Raw genomic sequence first — 20,461 nt, 5'->3', positions numbered from 1 at the left:
TTTCTTAGCTGCTTTCCATTCTGGATGATGGGATGACCATGTAATAATATGGCTTGCCAAAATGTCAGAAGGCGGGATGCTATTTCTTGGTGACTCTTCACACTGGATTATAGAAGGGGTTTCTAAGGGGGCTACCTCCCCTTCTATTATGTCCATCTGCTGAAGTTTGTCATATTGACAAGGGTGTCTTGTTGAAGAACACATGTAAATGTCAAATGTCTCACGACCACAGGACAGTACTTAGGGATACTTTCACCCCAACGACATCCCTGATTCCTAATGGTTTATTGCAGAAAGCTCACCATTATGTCCCTCAAAGAAAACAGGTCTGGGAGTTGGTGAAAATTGAGAGAAGTAGAATATGTGACGCCTCATTTCTTGGCTCGGTGTAGATTTCCATTCATTTCCATATATTGATTGCTCCAAAAAACGTGAGCTCGACGACTTCTCACTATTGTGATGGCTCCGCAGCTGCTGATTAAGTAATTTCTGCCTCTCCAGTTTAGCTTTTATTATTCCGGAGGCCGCTTTCATCTTCTCATAAGAATGGACAAAAGAGGCTTTCATCAAATGGGACACGATTTGTTTCCTAGCATGTCTGGCATATGAAAATGGATCAGCGGCTCCTTCCTAAAAGCCTTTTCATGGAAATTAGAGGTAAAATAGTTAAAGACTGGTACTCAGACAGCTTATTGGTGTCATTACAGCGGTTGGTGAATGGCTCCATGATGCTCGTAAGTGGAATCTACATTTTATTTATTCCTGAAGGAGGCGTTCTTGGCTCATTGTTGCTAATGAAGGACTACCAGGAGTAACACAAAGTATGAGGACTTTGTGTATGTGCAAAGTGTTTGAGTAGTTTGTCAGGTTAGCTGTTCCATCAGTGTCCTGCAGCTGGTTAGGACTTGGACACATAACGGTTTGGGTCCACATCGGATTCTTGGGTACTTTTTGCAGATTGCCCACAGACCCATTTGTTTCTGTGGGTCCGTGGTAAAAAAAAAAAAAGTAATAATGGACAGCATCTGGATATTATCCATGTACTGTCTGCATCCGTGTGGCTGTTCCGCACATAACAGAACATGTCTCCCTTTTGTGGACAAGAATAGGCAGTTTTATTCGGAAAATGGGGCATTCACACGGCCGGATAATTTTGTATAAATTTTTTTTTATTTTTTTTTTTTTTTTTTTTTTTTTTTACGGGAGCATTATGTGGATCCCCATAACCATCCACCTCAATTTTCACGTCTTAAAGGGGTCGTCCAATAAAGAACCGGTAAGTAGTACTGAGTGTGTGTTTTTTTTTTTTTTTGGGGGGGTGCGCAGAGTGCCTCACAGCCGGGATCTGTGTTTTGCAGATCCGCTATTTGCATACTTTCAAAACCATACTGCTGTATGCATGAGGTTAAATCCTGAGGACAACCGGGGCAGCAAAGTGTGACTCGGTGCCTACTTGTCATTGAAGGAGACCTACTATTACATGCAGCAATCTCCTCTATAGTACGGGGCGGAGCGATCACTAATGCCACCACTCGTCCTCGTAGACTCATTGTTTGCCAGCAGCAGAGCTTGTTTAGACAGCATGATCTGCTGCCGCAAGTGATGATTTTTTGTCAGAAAAGCACTTTTACACTGCCAGATAATCGCTAATGAGTATTCCTATGAACGCTTGTAAGTGATTATCTGGCGGATTCTTGGCCTGTGTAAAGGGCCCTTAAGAGTTAAATCTGCTTTGTATGAACCTAACCCTAGTGGGGGATAAGCGCCTACATGGCAGCCACTGATTCCCCTGCTCCAAAACCATCCATGTCTCTTGTGTTAGAAAGTGCATTACAAATGTTTATTCTTTTTCCCTTATGCCCATGACAGCACTCTTGAGAGAGCCCGCCTCTATCCAGGACAGGAAGCAGGAACTTCCGTGGAGAGCTTCTTAAGGAGGGACCCGGCCTCTATCCACCAGTTCCTGTTTCCTGTCCTATGGATAGGACGCTTCTCTGGAGAGCTTTAAATGGCTGCAGGGCCCCGCCGGTGTTTTTGAATTTAACCGTAGGGTTTACCTGGTGCGGCGTAAGTCTCCTCTTGGAGCTGCCCTAAGTCTGGACGTACACCCTTCCCGGTCCTGGCTGTGTCCATATCTGCTGGCAGTTCCGGCGGTACCGCTGTCACGCCGGATCCTCGTGGCGGTGTTCGGGGCCTGTGCTCCCTGGCATGCAGCATCCCCGGTAGGATTACAGAGGAGTAAGCGGAGCAGAGCCTTTTGGGCAGGTGCGCAGTGAGAACCGGAAGTGACGCGTGCGCGACTTCCGGTGTTAGGAACGCACGGCGTCCCGGAAGTCAGCGCTGCAGGCCGCAGAGTGGATGGTGGTGAGGACCGAACCGGGAGTATTTAACTCTGCTCAGTGCACAGGTGGAAGGGTGCCAGCCAGCCAGAGGACGTCTGCAGACCCCATATATGGAAAACTCTCCATCCCTGGACCTTACCATGGAAGAAGAGGGTGATCGGCGCACTGAAAACCAGGACAACTATTCCAGATCGGTACTCCTGGTGGGGTAAGGGGATTTTATACTAAGAGGGTTTTTTTTTTTTTTTTCAGTTATTTGTCCTTAGAATATAAAAAAGAGCCTCAGGAAGGCTATCGCTAAGACACGTGGGAAAGAGTGCAACTTGTAGAAAGTTAACCCCTTCCTGGCCTAAGCTGCTCTGCCAGCGTTGATTGATAAGTTGCTAGAGGAAGAATCTCCATCCTTCATGTAAAACATCAAAAGCATGGTAAACCCCGAGATAGTGGATTCTTTAAAAGAGTTTAAGAAACTCTTTCCATCTACCACCCTAGACACAGTCGCACCAGTCGCTACTCAGACTCTTCTGAGGATGAAGCAGAACAGGGGGAGATCCGAGATTCTTCGGATTCATCATCTGAAGAGGAGTCAGCGGGTAAACCGCTATTCTCGCATAAAGACACAGACTTCTTACTTAAAGCCATTAGAGCTACAATAAAGGTGGACGAGACCAAAGAGCAGAGGACAGTTCAGCAGATCATGTTCGGTGACTTGGGTCACAAGAAATCTAGGGTTTTCCCAATAAATGAGCATGTAAAGTTTAATACAAAAATAATGGGGGAAAAAAAACTGATAAAAACAAAATCTTCGTCCCTAAAAATGTTAAAAGAAAATATCCGTTTGAAGGGGAATGCTCTAACTGGGATAGACCACCAAAAATAGATGCGCCGGTAGCCAAGATGTCCCAAAAATCAGCGTTGCCATTTGAGGACCTGGGGGGCCTAAAGGACCCTATGGACAGAAGGGCCGAATTGTTTCTTAAAAAAGCCTGGGAAGCCTCCACCCAGGCATTTAAACCTAACATTGCTGCTACTTCCACAGCAAGATCCCTTAAAATATGGTTACAGGACCTGGAAAAGCATATAGAAGACAGGGACAAGGGAACAGCTGCTAGAGGTTTTCCCCACAATCCTAAAGGCCGTGGACTTTCTCAGATTTTTTATTTATTTTTTTTTAATTTTTTTTAGAAAAGGCCACGGATGACAAAAAAGGGTCTCCAGCAGACCCACAAATAACCGCCAGTCTTTTTCGTAAAAACAAAGAATAATTTCTGAGATAAAAGACAGATACTGGAGGGATAACAGAAATGGGAAAGAAAAAGGTCTCCTTTTCAGCTCCCAGTCCAGTAACCATTCCAAGTCTACACAACAATATCGGTGCCAGTCCGGTGGGGGGAAGGTTCTCTCCCTTCCTTCAGGCTTGGGAATCTATTTCCGCAAGCCCTTGGATTCTAGGGGTAATAAGAGACTGATTCCGCCTAGAATTTGCCTCTTCCCCCACCGGAAAGGATAAATTACGAAACTCGACGGGAACTCTATAAGAAACCAGGCCTTAAAACAAGAAGTGTTTTCCCTATTGGCGAAAAAAGTCCTAATAGAGGTTCCAGAATCAGAAAGGGGAAGGGGTTCTATTCCCTTTTTTTTCTTGTTCCCAAACCAGATGGAACCCTCAGGATGATGATAAACCTAAGACAGCTAAACCAGTTCCTCACGTACTAGAAGTTCCGAATGGAATCGATTACAATCCACAATAAAACAGCTTTTTCCGAAATGTGTCAACTCTCGACATAAAGGATGCATATTATCACATCCTGATCCACTCAGACGCCCAGAGGTTCCTGAGGGTAGCGATTCTCATGGACTGAGAGATTTACCATTTTCAATACAGAGTGCTTCCTTTTGGGGTATCCCAGGCTGTTCACCAAGCTAATGGCGGAGGTGATGGCTCATATAAGAGAGAAGGATATCCTAGCGATACCCTACCTAGACGACATATTGGTCGTGGCAGAATCTGAAAGCATCCTGTCCTCCCACCTCTCAGAAGTAATCAAAATATTAGGGAAGCTAGGATGGCGGATAAATTGGGAGAAATCAAACTTAACTCCATCAAAAAGTTCCTGTGTGTTCCTAGGCCTAATTCTAGACTCTATAAACCAACGCTGCCTGCTTCCCCAGAGCAAAGTCTCTCCAAAATTCTGGAAGGTGTACAATCTTTAATTACATCAAGACACAGAACAATCCGACAAGGGATGGCAGTGTTGGGCAGGATGACGTCCACAATCCCGGCAATCAAATGGGCATTACTACATTCTTGGAAACTCCAATGGCAAATTCTGAAAGAATGGCAGGGGTCCCTATGTAATTGAGTAGATCTCAATTGCAACAGATGCCAGTCCCATGCGTTGGGGTGCTTACTGCCAGGTAGAAGTCGCTCAGGGAGAATGGTCTCCTCAAGAGAAAAGACTCTCAAAACACAAGAGAGTTAAGAGCAGTACTGCTGGCTCTGGTAGCGTTTCTCCCCAAGTTAAAAGGAAAAGTGGTAAAAAAAAAATTGACAACACCACAGTAGTGTCCTATTTAAATGGGCAAGGCGGGACAAGGTCCGAAGTCCTCATGTCACTTAAAGAAGAGATCTTCTCTATAATCATCCCTTCAGTCCGCTTCATAAAAGAGGTGCAGAAAACTGAAAAGCAGATTTTGTAGGCCGAAATCGCCTACATCAAGGAGAATGGTGTCTGAATCGGACAGTATTCAATCAGATAATAAGTCTCTGGGGCAAACCCTTGATGGACATGTTTGCAAACAAAGAAAATCGGAAATGTCATCTATTCTCTAAATCCGGAGGATTTGCCAACAGGCATAGACGCATTCTCCCAAACCTGGCCAGACAACCTTATATATGCCTTCCCACCAATAAGGCTTATTCCAAGGGTCCTACAGAAACTGAGGCAGCACAGGATGAGACTAATCCTGATCTGGCCCAGAAGGTCATGGTTCACCTGGCTACGCAAACTTTCAATAATGGAACCATGGATTCTGCCAGACACACAGGACTTGCTGCATCAGCGGCCAGTTTACCATCTTACCATCTGGAAATAAGCAACCTACACCTTGCTGCCTGGTATCTGAAAGGGCCATACTGTACTAGAAAAGAAGGGCCTGTCCGGAGATGTGATCAATACTCTCCTGTCGTGTAGAAAGGACACTACTTTGTCCATTTACTTAAGAGTATGGAAGAACTTCTTAAAATTCTCTGGTGTCCCAATAGACCCTTTGGACCCCCCTCCAATGCCTGTGGTTCTCTATTTTCTGCAAAGCGGCCTAGACAAAAAAAATGAGAATCTGTACTCTAAAAGTTCACGTTTCAGCCGTTAGTGCATATTTTGACTCCCCCTTAGCCAAGAAGATATATAAATATTATATTATATTATATTATATATTATATAATTTATTTATTTATTTTTTTTTTTTTTAAAGCTGTCAATCGTACTAGACAAATACCCAGAACATCCGCTCCTCCATGGGACCTCAACCTTGTTTTGTCCAGTATGATGGAGCCTCTGCTAGACCTACCAGCAAAGATATTATCTTTGGCTATCACCTCGGCCAGACGAGTAAGCGAAATATCTGAGAAAGAAATGAAATTGCACTGTTTAGATGTCGGGAGATGCCTTCTAGGATATTTGGAGCTGACTGGACCCTGGAGAGTCTTCTTGGCTCTTTGTGCAGTTTGCTGGGAAGAATAAAGGCGATAAGGTTACTTCCAAAACTCTTTCTAGATGGATTGTGGCAGCTATTTCCTTGGCCTACTCCTCAGTAGGGCAGCCCTGCCCTTTTAGGGTTTGGGGCACACTCTACTAGGTCAGTCTCCACTTCCTGGGCAGAAAGAGCCGAAGCTTCCCTGGAACAAATCTGTAGGGCCGCTACTTGGAAATCGCCTACTATCGTTTTCCAGCATTACAAGCTGGATCTAGGCGGCAAGGATCAGTTAACCTTTTGGAAGGAAAGTCTTGCAGGCTGTTATCCCTCCCCAAGTCTAGTTTCTATTCTTGTCATCTCTCAAGGGTGCTGTCATGGGCATAAGGGAAATACAAGATTACACTCACCGGTAATCATTTTTCCATGAGCTCATGACAGCACCCGCTATTATTCCCTCCCCCAAAACATTTTTTTTAAAATAAAATGAAAAAAAGTTGTTGGATTTTTGTATAAATTATAGGACAAGTTTCTCACAAATAACTGGTGGATAGAGGTCGGGTCCCTCCGTAAGAAGCTCTCCACGGAAGTTCCTGTTTTTCTGTCCTGGATAGAGGCAGGCTCTTAAGGGTGCTGTCATGGGCTCACCGGTGAGTGTAATCTTGTATTTTCCAACCCAAAAAAACAGCAGCACCAATGTGAATGGTCTTATGGACATTGCCCATAGCAACACATTATGATGCAGGATTTATTTCTTCTAGTGCTCCAAAAAAAATAAAAAAGCTGCACGGTGATTGGTTGCTATTGACAACAAAGACAAGGGTGGGTGTGTGTGTTTTCTTAGAGCGTAAATCTGCCTCAAAGTATAGTCTATAAGTATATAAAAGAGCAGGGCCTGGAGAACGGGTCAAATCGGGTAACTCCTTTTGTATCATAAGGCTCGGGGGTTGTCCAAGGCAGAAACAAAATGTTTGTCCTCATGTAGCTAGTAGCTCTGTTCCTTCATTATCCCCTAAATCGGGCATCCTCAAACTGCGGCCCTCCAGCTGTTGCAAAACTACAACTCCCAGCATGCCCGAACAGCCTACAGCAGGGCATTGTGGGAGTTGTGGTTTTACAACAGCTGGAGGGCCGTAGTTTGAGGATGACTGCCCTAATGGCTGGAAATTTGTACCGGCCTTATTTTTGCGAAAGATTACGTTTGATTATTACAAGTAATGCCAGTGAAGTTATTTGAGAACCTTGCCACATGGCAAAGGCTTGCAGATATTGGCTGCTTCATACAAAGTGTAGGGGGCATTTTTATTTATTTATGCAGGCGAGCGGGTTAGGTCCGGATGCGTTCAGTGAAAAATGCTCTATTTCGCAGGGTCATACAGTTTTGTCTGCGATTACGTTCAGTTTTTATCGTGCGGGTGAAATGCGCATTGACGTGTTTTTCACGCGTGTGATATAAAACTGTTTACAAACCACATCTCTAAGCAACCATCCGTGAAAAAACGTATTGCATCCGCTTTTGCTTGCCAGCATTACGTGAAAAACTCAGAATATAGAACATGCTGCAATTTTTCACTAAACGCACAAGTGATTCATGAACCTACGCTCATGTACACAGACCCATTGAAATTAATGTGCGGACGCAATGCGTTAGCCTCACGCATTGCACCCGCGCGGAATACGCACTCGTGTGAAAAGGGCCTAAGTGTTCTGAACTTCTAACATCCACGAAAATCATAAATTACTAGCGCCTTGGATTAATTTGTGCTCTGCATCAGTCAGCATCTGTAGCACTCGCCATCCCTGAAATAGTCATTGTAGTTTCAACAAACTTTCCATAAATCAATAGGATAGGCGACTATAAGAAACTTTGTAATATTCTGTACTAGAAAAAGAAAATGCCCCCTCTTCTCCATTATCAGATTATATTTATCCATAATTCACATCCAAAACCAGTCTTCCTAGAGGCAGGGACAAGACTGCTCAGATTACGGCTGCTACCTGTAGAAGTCTGAGGGCTCATTCACATGACCGTATGTATTTAGCGGTCCGCAAAAAATACGGATGACGTCTGTGTGCATTCCGTATTTTCAGGAACAGAACAGCTGGCCCTTCATAGAACAGTACTATCCTTGTCCGTAATGCGGATAATAGGACATGTTCTATTTATTTTTATTTTTTTGCGGAACGGAAATACGGACATGCGGAAACTGAATAACTTCAGTGTTTATTTTTTTTCGGGCCCATTGAAGTGAATGGTTCCGCATACAGACCGCATAAAAAACGGAACGGACAGGGAAAGAAAATATGTTTGTGTGCATAAGCCCTAAAGTGGTGAAAGGGAGCCAGCTGCCTAAAGAGAGGCTCAGATGTGTGTTTTTTTTTGTTTTGTTTTTTGTCTCGCCCCAGTGCTGGATTCACAATTACCATAGTACTTCTCTGTAATGTCCTCAATGCTGCAGGATCTCCCCTCTGCTGTGTATGGGAGACCTCTCAGCTGACTGACATGGAGCCTGCAATGGAAAATGACCAGGGTTTGCTATTGTTCTGTCTGGCCCTTTTTAGTAATCTGTTTTGTTTATTCACTTCACCTACCTTGTCAACTTTAGTAAATATTCAATTTATAATTCCTCATTAAAGGGAACCTGTCACCAAAAAATCGCTTACTAAGCTGCTAATAGTACCTTTTATAGTGCTGCATAGTAGTTTCCTAATGCACTTTTTCATCGTTTAGCCGCATCTAGCCTCCTTGAGAAATTGATGTTTTATTCAGCCGCTGCCCCCTGCTTCAAGTCAGGTTTGAAGTCAAGGGGGCAGCGGCCTAGGCGTCTCCAATCCTGCTCTCACCGCCTCCCGCCGCCTTTATTGACACGCCGGATCTCGGTGCCAGGACCGCGCTCCCAGCCCACATGCGCAGTAAAGGGCTGCTGTAGCGCGATCACGGCTCATACACTCAGACGGCTTCAGTTTTGCTACTGCGCATGTGCCCGGCATCTTCTGTAACTGCGCTAGTATGTAAGGCTGGCGGGCGCATGCGCAGTAGCGAAACTGAAGCCGGCTGAGTGTACGAGCTGGAGCCGGGATCGCGCTACAGCAGCCCTTTACTGCGCATGCGGGATGAGATAAATACAATAGAGGGAGGGAGGGGGGGCCGCACACTGTGCCACCAATGATATTAATACAATGGAGGGAGGGAGGGGGGGCCGCACTGGCCACCAATGAAATTGAAACTGGGGAGGGAGGGGGGGTCTGCCCCCTGCTGCCTGGCAGCCCCGGATCTCTTACAGGGGGCTATGATACGCACAATTAACCCCTTCAGGTGCGGCACCTGAGGGGTTAATTGTACGGATCACAGCCCCCTGTAAAAGATCGGGTGCTTCCAGGCAGCAGGGGGCAGTCATGTACACAGTTCGTAGTATATTCTAACTTGAAGCGTCCCCATCACCATGGGAACGCCTCTGTGTTAGAATATACTGTCGGATCTGAGTTTTCACGAAGTGAAAACTCTGCTCTGACAAAGCTTTTATGCAAACGGATCTTCGGATCCGTCTGTATGAAAGTAACCTACGGCCACGGATCACGGACACGGATGACAATCTTGTGTGCATCTGTGTTTTTTCACGGACCCGTTGACTTGAATGGGTCCGTGAACCGTTGTCCGTCAAAAATAGGACAGGTCCTATTTTTTGGATGGACAGGCTACACGGATCACGGCCGTGGATGACAAACTGTGCATTTTCCGAGTTTTCAACGGACCCATTGAAAGTCAATGGATCCGCAGAAAATCATGGAAAACAACGGCCACGGGTGCACACAACAGTTGTGTGCATGAGTCCTTAGAGGAAGATTCAGAGTCAGGAGAACTTGATTCCGGAGATTCTTCTGGATCTGATTCGGAATTTAAAATATATTTTTTCATCAGAGGATACCAGAGAATTAATTAAGCTGTTAGGGCCACTATGGATCTTTCTGAAGAAAAAGTCCGCAGATCAGTCCACGAAGAAATGTTTAGTGGCTTTGAACGGAGGTCTAACCGAGGATTTCCGGTACATAAAAATATGCATGATCTAGTTAAAAGAGAATGGAGGTCCCCGGATAGGAAATTGTTCCCATGGCATCAGTTATGCAACACCCTTATCATATAATCTTTGATATTCAGTAGATAAGTGGTACATGACATACATGCGCTGGGTCAGCACACAGGACACACCCATGTGATTGATAAATAGGACTAGCGGTGGAAGAGCGGTTTTATTGTGGTTATTACAGCTAGTACATTACTGTGTGTATTGGCCTGCCTCTAGGTGATTATATAAAATGGCGTCCTGTCTGTAGGTGATGTTTTCATGTTAATATTTAGTGTTAAAAAAACTAAAACTAAAAACAAACACACACCTGCTTCTACATGGGCACCGACTGACAGGTGGATATAGCAGCGCACGGTAGCTGCTTGTGGACTGATATTGAGTTGATTACATTTGGGCTATACCATATACTGCATATGGGGGCAGAATTTTAAATATGTACATATTAGAAAATTGTATGATTTCCTATTACATAAACAGATAAAACTGTAATGGTCAGCCATTCCATTGCATCTGATGAAGAATGATCATGACGGACCCCGTTGACCGATGCCAGTAGGTGTCACTGTTGTAACTCGACTGTTATAATTCAGGAACTACCGAACGGTGATTTGCAAGCAGTTTTTCCATGGCATAACCGCAGCAGAATGCACCCCAATCCATTCAGAAGGGGTGAAAATCCACCACGGCCATTGATTAGAACGCCCGCACTACAGGGCATTCTGCCGCATATTGACGAGACTTGTAACTGCTTGTGGATATTGCTGTGGATGTTACCCCCAGAAGTCTGCAGGTAAAATCATCAGCAAATCCAGTAGGTGTGGACCTACCTGTGGAATGTAGTCTTTTATGATTTATTCGGAAAACTGTCTAAAAGACTTTGCCGCCCATGGCAACCGATCACAACGAGGCTTTATTTTTATTTTTTTCAAGAGTCAAATACAAAATGAAAGCTGTGATTGGTTGTTATGGTCTTTTAGGCAGGTTCATAAATCTTCTCCATTGTGTTTGCTATTTTTATTTTTTTTTATTTTTTTTCTGTTTGTATGAATGCACTTTGCAAATCATTTTTTAGTAATCATACACAGTTTGGCTACTAAAAGGTTACTCAAAGATACATTTGAGGAAGACCTGTCCCCTCTCCTGACATGTCTGATTTAGTATTAGTATTTGCATCCCCCTTGTAATTTGGGAGCATTTATTCTTCTGGGGAATGGCAGTGGATAATGAACTAGACGGGAGAAGTGATAGTTCTTCTTCTTCTTTATAGTCGTTTTCCGGGAGTACAGGATAGATCCTCAATATCTGATAGGTGGGCGTCTGACTCCCAGAATCCCTGTCGATCCACTCCAGTGAGCACTGCCGCCTCTTCCTAGGCCAGTGGCCTTTTGTGCATGTCCTATTCAAGTGAATGAGCCTGGGCTGCAGTACCAAGCACATCCACTATACATTGTACGGCGCTGTGCTTGGTATGCTGTGAGGAGGCCGCAGCACTCCCCCGAGCTCTGCGTCCCATTCAGACAGCTGATTGGTGGGGGTACCAGTAGTCAAACGAGGAGAGCTCATCAATATTATACTCCCAGATAAGCCCTTTAAATTGGGTAGCTTGGGATTAGAAAAACATGGCTGCTTCCTTCAAAAGTGGCAGCACACCTGCCCATGGATTTTGTGGTATTATAAATCGGCAATATAACCAAATGCAACAACAAAGTGATAAAAACTGGGACACTTGTTTATTGAGGAAAATGTTAGCCCGTTCCTCTGTACAAAATGGCTTCAACTGTGTTACGTTGGTGGGTTTGCTCCAATGAACTGTTCTCTTCAGGCCCATCCACAACACTTCTGCTACGTTAGGGTACATTCACTTCACATGTATTTTGCGGATATGTGTTTTGCAGACCACAAAATACATAGCTTTGTTAATGTACCCTTAAGGTCAGGACTTTGACCGATCCAAAACTTTAAAGGGGTTTTCCTAGACTTTAAGGGCTCATTGACACGACCGTGCTGTGTTTTGCCGTCTACAAATTGTGGATCCGCAAAACACTGATGCCGCCCGTGCGCCTCTCGCAATTTGCGGAACGGAATGGACGGCCCATTATAGAAATGCCTATTCTTGTCCGCAAAATAGACAAGAATAGGACATGATTTATCATTTTTTGCGGGGCCACGGATTGGAGCAACGGATGCGAAAGTGAATGGTTCCGCATCCGAGTCACATTTTTTGCGGCTCTGATGCGGACCCAATCACATGCCTTTTCTGAGCTTTTCCTAGGCTGAGTGATGGCACGTTAATCAGTCGCATGGCCTAAGCGCAGCTCCGTCAGATTGAACTGAATGGAGCTGACCTGCGATGACAAGCACAGCCGCTATACAATGTACGGCGCTGTGTTTGGTGAGCACGAAGAAGGCCACAGCGCTCGCCAGAGCACCGGTGTCTTCTCAAACGGCTGATCCGGACCTATCCTGAGGATAGTTCATCAGTATTATTTTGGTATAATGTCTTGTGTATTTAGGATTGTAGTCTTTCTGCATGACGCACATTCTTTTGAGTTGGCTCACGAGCAGATGTTTTGATGTTTTCCTTTTAGAATTTGCTGGTATAATTCAGAATTAATTGTTCCATCAATGATGCATTGGCAAGCCGCCTTGGCCCAAACCATAATACTATTGCCGCCACCACTGTGTTCCACAGATGGGATGACTTTTTATGCTGGAATGCGGTGGTTTCCTTTCTCAAAGCATAGACCTTTTTGGTCTCATCTGTCCACAAAACATTGTTCCAATAGCCTTCTGTCTTTCTCCTTGCAATCCTGTCATCCACAACTGGGGTGTTCAGCATCCTCCTGATGGATGACTCAAGAACATTAACCTTCGCTAATGTGAGAGGTCTTCAGTTGCTTAGAGGCTACCTTGCGACGGTTACACGCCTTGCTCTTGGCATGATCTTTATTGATCGACCACTCCATGGGAGGGTAATAATGAATTTCCCCTATTTGTACACAATCTGTCTGACTGTGGATTGGTGTAGTTCAAACTCTTTACAGATGGTTTTGTAATCTTTCCCAGCCTAATGTGTATCAGCAACTCTTCTTCTGAGGTCTTTAGAAATCTCCTTTGTTTGTGCCATGATACACTTCCACAAATGTGTTGTGAAGATAACAGATAAGACTTGACGCTTGATAGATGGTAGATCTCGCACATGATTGTCATCCCATTGATATAAAACTCCTAACTCTAATTTCACTTTCAAATTATCTGCTAATCCTAAGGCCCCTTTCACACGGGCGAGATTTCCGCTCGGGTGCAATGCGTGAGTTGAACGCATTGCACCCGCACTGAATCCTGACCTATTCATTTCTATGGGGCTGTGCACATGAGTGGTGATTTTCACGCATCACTTGTGCGTTGCGTGAAAATCGCAGCAAGCTCTACTTTGTGCGTTTTTCACACAACGCAGGCCCCATAGAAGTGAAAGGGGCTGCATGAAAATCGCAAGCAAGTGCGGATGCTGTGCTTTTTTTTTTTTTTTTTTTTTTTTTTTTTTTTTTTTTCCTTCACGCACGGTTGCTAGGAGACTATTGGGATAGGGACCCGATCTTTATTATTTTCCCTTATAACATGGTTATAAGGGAAAATAATAGCATTCTTAATACAGAATGCTTAGTAAAATAGGGCTTGAGGGGTTTAAAAAAATAATAATTTTAACTCCCCTTAATCCACTTCTTCTCTTCTGTCTTCATATTTACTGTGCAGTAGGAAAAGGACCTGTGGTGATGTCACTGTGCTCATCACATGGTCCGTCACATGATCCATCACCATGGCGATTGATCGTGTGCTTGACCATGTGATGAGCGCAGTGATGTCATCAAAGGTCCTTTACCAGGTCCTGAAGAAAGAGAAGCCGGGCTGCGCGAACAAGTGGATTAAGGGGAGTTACTTTTTTTTTAATTTTTTTTATTTTTTCTCTCGCATGGAAAAATCACGCATTTTCCCGGGACACACCTGCATTTTATCTGGCCCTAAAACATGATGCCTGTGTGAAAGAGGCCTAAAGATTTACATACTTTTAGCACTCGGGCATGTGATATTGGATTATTTTCCTTAATATATAAATGACCAGGTCTAATATTTTGACTCCTTTCTTTTGATTTGGTTCTCTTTTATCTACTTTTAGGAAAATTAAGTAAATCTGACAGTTTTAAGTCAAATTTTATAAAGAAAAGTAGAAAGTACTGAAGGGTTCACAAACTTTCAAGCATCACTGTAAATGCAGCAAACAAGGAAGCAATGAACGGGAATATGAATGTTCCTCATTCTCAATCATTGCTGGTCTTTTGGCTTTTTCCAGATCATTGCCTTCTCCATCGGCCCAGGTTAAAAGGCCCTAACTTCTCAACTTTTCAATGCTTATGATTTTCTAAGACATTTATTCCTCTTAACTTCGCAGTTTAAAGAAAGGGATGAACTGGAATACATCTTTAAGTTCTGGCAGACACCCGAACCTAAGCTCTTCCCCATTGATAGATACTGGGACGTAAAGAACCGTCAGTTTTTGGGCAAACGCTACGACTCCAGGAGAGGAGCTTATGACTGGGATTTAAATATGAAACTGCATGACCGAGGAGTGAGTATCTAGTTTTATTATCTCGGCTTCCGTCTAGTTCCATTCATCCCATTACAGTGTGGAAGTGGAATTAACATTTTGAGTTCTAGATCTGCCCATTCCTTTGTTGCTTCATGTGTTTAAGTGACCAAGCAATGTCTTGCAGGCAGCAATGATCAGCTCCACGGATTACAATCGCTGGAGAGAGAAAGGTGTTGCATTTATGATACGTGAAGGAATCTATGATGTCCCTAATAAAACTCTGGCTTCTCATATGACTGTGACACATGTAAGTATGCCATTAATATGATCAGTGCTGGTTTCATGTAGTGCCTTGTAGTCAGGGCCGGCTCCAGGCTCATGTGGGCCCTTGGGCGATAAATCCCAGTGGGCCCCCTTGGCATTTTTTTTTTTTTTACATGTACCCCTGTGGCTCCCACACGGTATAATGACCCCCAGTAGCCCCCACACTGGGAGAATACTGTATGGAGGGGGCACTGGGGGTCATTATATTGAATGGAGGCTCTGGTGGTCATTATACTAAATGGAGGGTCAATAGGGATCATTATACTAAATGGGGGGCATTATATTGTGTAAAGGGGCCCCCTCACATGCCTATTATTGCTGGAGCTCAGGGGAGCCAGCGGTCTTGTCATTCACTAACCGCAGCTTCCTGCGGTCCTTCTCTCCTCAGGCCCGCTGCAGCAGTGAGACACACGTCATGACGTCACCGCTGGGCCGGGCCTAGAGGAGAGAAGGAGCTGTGCAGTGATGTAGCTAGAACTGACTGGGCCCCACAGAAAATTTTAGTACACCCTCCGCCCCCAGTGTGTTCACATCATGTTTTTCCTATCGGTTTGATATATACAAATGTGCAGCACTCCACGTTTTTGTATCCTGCAGAGTCCAGTAAAAAAAAAATGCATACGTTAACGTAATATTATTTTTTTTCTACAATGGAACTGTATGGTGAACGGACGCTACTATTTGGCATCAGTCTGAGGCATCTGTTACCCTGGGTTCACACCTGAGCGTTTCTCAAACGCGCGTTTTTGTCGCGCGTTCTTATGTGCGTTTTTTGTAATAGTAAACGCGCGTTTGACGCGCGTTTGTGTCATTGACTGCAGTGTCCTATGGCCACAAACGCGCGTCAAAACGCCCCAAAGAAGCTCAAGTACTTGTTTGAGCGTCGGGCGTTTTACAGCGCGTTCGTACGCGCTGTAAAACGCCCAGGTGTGAACCATTCCCATAGGGAAGCATTGGATTTCATGTCTTGAGCGTTTTACAGCGCGTTTGAACGCGCTGTAAAACGCTCAGGTGTGAACCCAGGGTAAACGCATACATTTTTGGTATGCATTAAATGGATGGCACAAATGGGATGTGAACCCAGCCCTAGTGTCAGAATAAGCACCAGTACACAGCGGAGCAGCATGGTGAAGAGGGAAGGCCGCCATGTACTGACAGAGCGCTACCTGGTCCTGGTGGTCAGTGATGAGAACTGTGTTTCCCAAGGATCATTTATCTATAGGGAAATACACGGCATGGTATAATACACTAGAGTCTATATACTATAAACATATTAGCCCTACCCCCAAATAATACAATTAGGGGGTCATTTATTATATAGAAATACTTCTATTAGGTGTATTTCTGACACGGATATGGCGCAAAGGTCCGTATCTTTTCCCTCTCATTCCAGGTCTAAAAAAGGTGGCGTGGGCAGGAAAAGGGATACAGTTATGGACCATACAGTTATTTGATACATACAGTGATAAAACCACCATACAATGACCGGATAAAAGGGTATAAGAGGGCACAGTACAGGGAATAACTAGGGGAACTGTACAGGGTGTGGTAAGAGGGCACAGTACTGGGTGGGGGGCACAGTCACATGACCCTGTGACGTTAGAAGGTCCTTATGGTGAACGTGGTTTAGATGCCACCATAATGAGAGGCAGAGGAGTGAGACAGGAGCCCTGGATGGACAGAAGGGGTGGACACAAAGTAGGTGGAAGGGGCTCTGAGGGGGATTCGTACAACAAGTAGTGGCAGGAGGTCTGTGCAGGGCAGCAACAGGAGATAGGAGGGTGTAACAGGAGCTCTGGATACATGAGGGAGAAAAGGAGACAGCAGGGGCTCTGTCCCACAGAGAAGAGACACAGTGCAGATTCACTGACAACCTGTGTTCACACTTCTGCTCCAGCCCTGCCGGTCTCTCTCCTCAGGCAGCATGTCCTGTGTAGAAGGAGCGTGTCTGAGTCTCTGCAGCAGCCGGCCTCGTGTGACTCAGAGGGCCCACCAAAGGGGTACTGCGTAAGTGAAATGACAGCAATGAGCGCTTCTATCTGTATTGATGGAAGTGCTCATAGCAGCTCAGTGGGCCCCCCCAGGAGCATTGGCCCCCGGCACTTGGTTATGACGCCGGCCCTGCTTGTAGTTGTCATTAGTGCAGTCAGTTGTGGCATTATTTCTGCGCCATAAGCTTTAAGTGAAGCAGGATGTCGCAAACAACCTACTCTACGCTAAAGCAGAAAGGTTCACTCTACAGGTGGTTTCTCCAGAATATGCTCATTCCCTTTAAAAATGCTGCATCTTTTGCTGATGGAAGACAGTCAGGCAAGTTCTCTCCAGCGACTCCTGCGTGAAATATGAAGTAGTATATGGCAGCCACTCAGATGAATGGCTGACCAAGTAATACAAAGGTTGCTTGAGTCTGCCTGAATCGGTGCTGTGTATACAAAGACGCTGTTTGTTTTGGCGCTTAGAGGGGAGTCCAGAATGATGTTAGCCAGAATCCCACTCCACACTGAGGAGCAACACCCCGAAACGGCTGTGGATGGATGACTGGCTTATGTCTTCCTCTGTCACTTCCTTCAGGATTGTAAAAGAACAGGATCTTGACATAGGGGCCACTTAAAGGGGTTGTCCCACGAAAAATATTTTACAGTTTTCAAACCAGTGCCTAGATCTGAATACTTTTGTAATTGCATGTAATAAAATTTTTTAGCATGGCCACTGAGTTATTCAATAAAATGTATCTATCTGTATAGAGCTACCTGCATTTTTATTTCTCTTTGACATGCTCACGGAGAAGGGCGCACATGCTCAGTTTCATCCTGTGATGGGGATAGCAAGGACACGCCCTCTTAGCTGCAACAGAAAAGACACGCCCCCTGAGCTGTTAGCTTGATATAAATCTAGCAGAGCAATGAATGGGGAGATCTCTGGATCCATGTGAGGTGCAGGGAGAGTTTATAATGTACTATGTGATGTCTGATTTTCATTTTTTACATTAGTTATGGGTTAACCCCTTTTAATATGGTGGATCTGGTGATCTCTATAAAGAGGACACCCCTTTGCTTGGTTTTCCTTCCTTTTTGAGAGATATCTGACTTTCACTGTGTTAAAGACCCATAACTCGGGCTCCACGGTTATTTTGCATAGTCCAGAATGATGACCACTGAGCCTCCATAATAGACTGACCCTTCCTGTTCTGTAGAGATCACATTAGTCCTAATCTCATAATCTGGCAGGATTGCAATGAAAGGTAGCAGGTGACTTTAACACTTATGTGATGTCACAGAAGCTGACTGCTGTTTACCAGACTGAAACCCACTTGTGATGTCATAGCAGCTTACATGACTGATACTCGTGATGTCGCTGCATCTTGGCGGAGTGAAACCCATGTGTGATGTCACAGCCGCCCAGGGAAATGTCGCTACAAACTGGCTGGATGAAACCACCCCTTCCCCTTCCCTGTGGATTTTTTATTTTTTTTTCACTGCAACCCAACTAGGTGAAAGCCCTCTTGTGATGTCACCGCAGCGTGACTGACTGCAACCCCGCCCATTGTGATGTCACACTAAATGAAACCTTAGTGACAACAAGAACAGTGTATGGGCTCCTTGTTTTCCAAGTACTAATTTGCTGATGGTGGAGTACTAGCCCCCCAGAATCCCCTCCATGCTAGTTGTAAGTAGCAGTGGACATCTTTGCTTGCAGGATTCCTATGCGGCTGCATTGGTTTCACATACGGTACTGCATGTCTGCTGTGAAGGTAGCGCCTCTCTTAGGACGCTGGAAGTGGATCACACCATAGACCATAGAAGATGGCTTGCTTCTCCTTCCTTCCTCCTGCATAGTCCCTGTACATGGCACAGATCATACCCATGGCTCATTCTGTCCACGTGTCTGCTGTAAAGCAAGTTCCTGGATGGCTATTCGGAGGAGCAGCTCGAGCAAGTTGGCTGCCCTTTATAATTGCATTAAAAAAATAGAAAGAAAGGAATATGTCGGCTTTAATTTATAAGAAAAATTTTGCAGTCACTCCCTTTAATGGCCGTTTTAGTCTTCTGTGTTACTTTCATGCCATTCCGGCCCCTTTTTCAGAGTAGTAATAGCCTCTTGTAGTTCTGGAGTCCTAATCAGTTTTGTGATTAGATGGCGTTTTCTAGGAGACCTGGATCTTCCCAGAGACCAAATTATCTTCATTGACTGGGAAAATGAGGCTGATTATCAGGACACTTCAGTGACTCTTCAGGGGCACATTAAGACACTGCGCTCGTTTATCTGCTGCACTAAATATATTACACTTTGCATTCATTTGAATGATTACTGGATGGCAGTATACAGAGTGCAGGCTGTTCCCGTGTGCTCGCTGGAATACGTACGGATTCCGTCTGAGCCCGTTTACAGTAAAAGTGTCACCACCATCCTTTTTGTTCTAATCTCTTTTTACTTTCAGATTACAGATTTTTTTTATTTTATTTACTGAACATGATTATGGGGGCGGCCATCTTGCTTGAACTGTTATTAAAGGAAGCGTGTCATCAGAAAATGACCTGTTTAAACCACATTTGTATGTTTAACATATTTCTAAAGAATTTGATATTTTTAATTTTCCTTGTCAAGATCTATAGTTAAACAAAGAACATAAAATCCTGACGTTTTCGCACTGGCCACGAAGGGCTCATGCACACACTACCTCATGCCCTCCGAGACATACGGTCCGTGAGCAGGCCATATGTCCCGGAGCGGCATACATAGTGCGCACTGGAGCACACAGCATCATGGGTTACTATGATGCTGTGCGCATCGGGCCGCCCATAGAGCTATTGTCCCACACTCATAAGATCATAGGAGTGCAGGACAATAGTAACCTATGATGCCGTGTACTCCCGTGCGCACTTTGTATGCCGCTCCGGGACATATGGCCCATTCACGGACCGTATGTCTTGGAGGGCATACAGTTATGTGCATGAGCCCTAAGCCTAATAGCCACCACTTCTTGGTTTGTACAGATCACTTCACTGCAGTTACCTGCTTCTCTACAGTTAGGTCCATATATAGTCGGACAGACAACATTTTTCTAATGTCTGTTCTGTACATTACCACAATGGATTTTGAACAAAACAAGTCGGATGCAGTTGAAGTTGAGACTTTCAGTGGGTGGAACAAAATGATTGCACAAAATGTGAGGCACTAAATAATTTTTCAAACTCCATCCCTTCATTTCAGGGGCCGAAAAGTAATTGGACAAATTAAATAATTTGTAAATACAATGTTACTTTCTAATACTTGGTTGAAAACCCTTTGACAATGAGTGCCTGAGATCTTGAAATCATGGCCATCACCAGACGCTGTGTTTCTCCTTCTTAATGCTCTGCCAGGTCTTTCCTGCAGCGGTTTTCAGTTGCTGTTTCTTTGTGGGCCTTTCTGTCTGAAGTTTAGTCTTTAAC

The 20,461-nt window shown here is 44.6% G+C and overlaps 1 protein-coding gene and 1 pseudogene across 1 annotated transcript in view; one reads left to right on the top strand and one right to left on the bottom strand.

Moving 5' to 3' along the window:
- The window catches only part of LOC122926156, a 354,925-nt pseudogene that overhangs the window by 33,019 nt on the left and 301,445 nt on the right, over nucleotides 1-20,461 (bottom strand).
- Nucleotides 1-20,461, top strand: part of DNAAF3 (dynein axonemal assembly factor 3) — a 53,712-nt gene that overhangs the window by 20,342 nt on the left and 12,909 nt on the right. Inside the window, exons 6-7 of the mRNA XM_044281705.1 lie at nucleotides 14,568-14,744; nucleotides 14,890-15,012. Of these exons, the coding sequence (XP_044137640.1) occupies nucleotides 14,568-14,744; nucleotides 14,890-15,012 (300 nt within the window). The remainder of the gene's footprint in view (nucleotides 1-14,567; nucleotides 14,745-14,889; nucleotides 15,013-20,461) is intronic.

The sequence above is a fragment of the Bufo gargarizans genome, chromosome 2 (genome assembly GCF_014858855.1).
Source record: "Bufo gargarizans isolate SCDJY-AF-19 chromosome 2, ASM1485885v1, whole genome shotgun sequence".
NCBI lineage: Eukaryota > Metazoa > Chordata > Amphibia > Anura > Bufonidae > Bufo > Bufo gargarizans.
The sequence above is the reverse complement of the archived record's forward strand: the minus strand, read 5'-3'. Positions and strand labels throughout refer to the sequence as shown.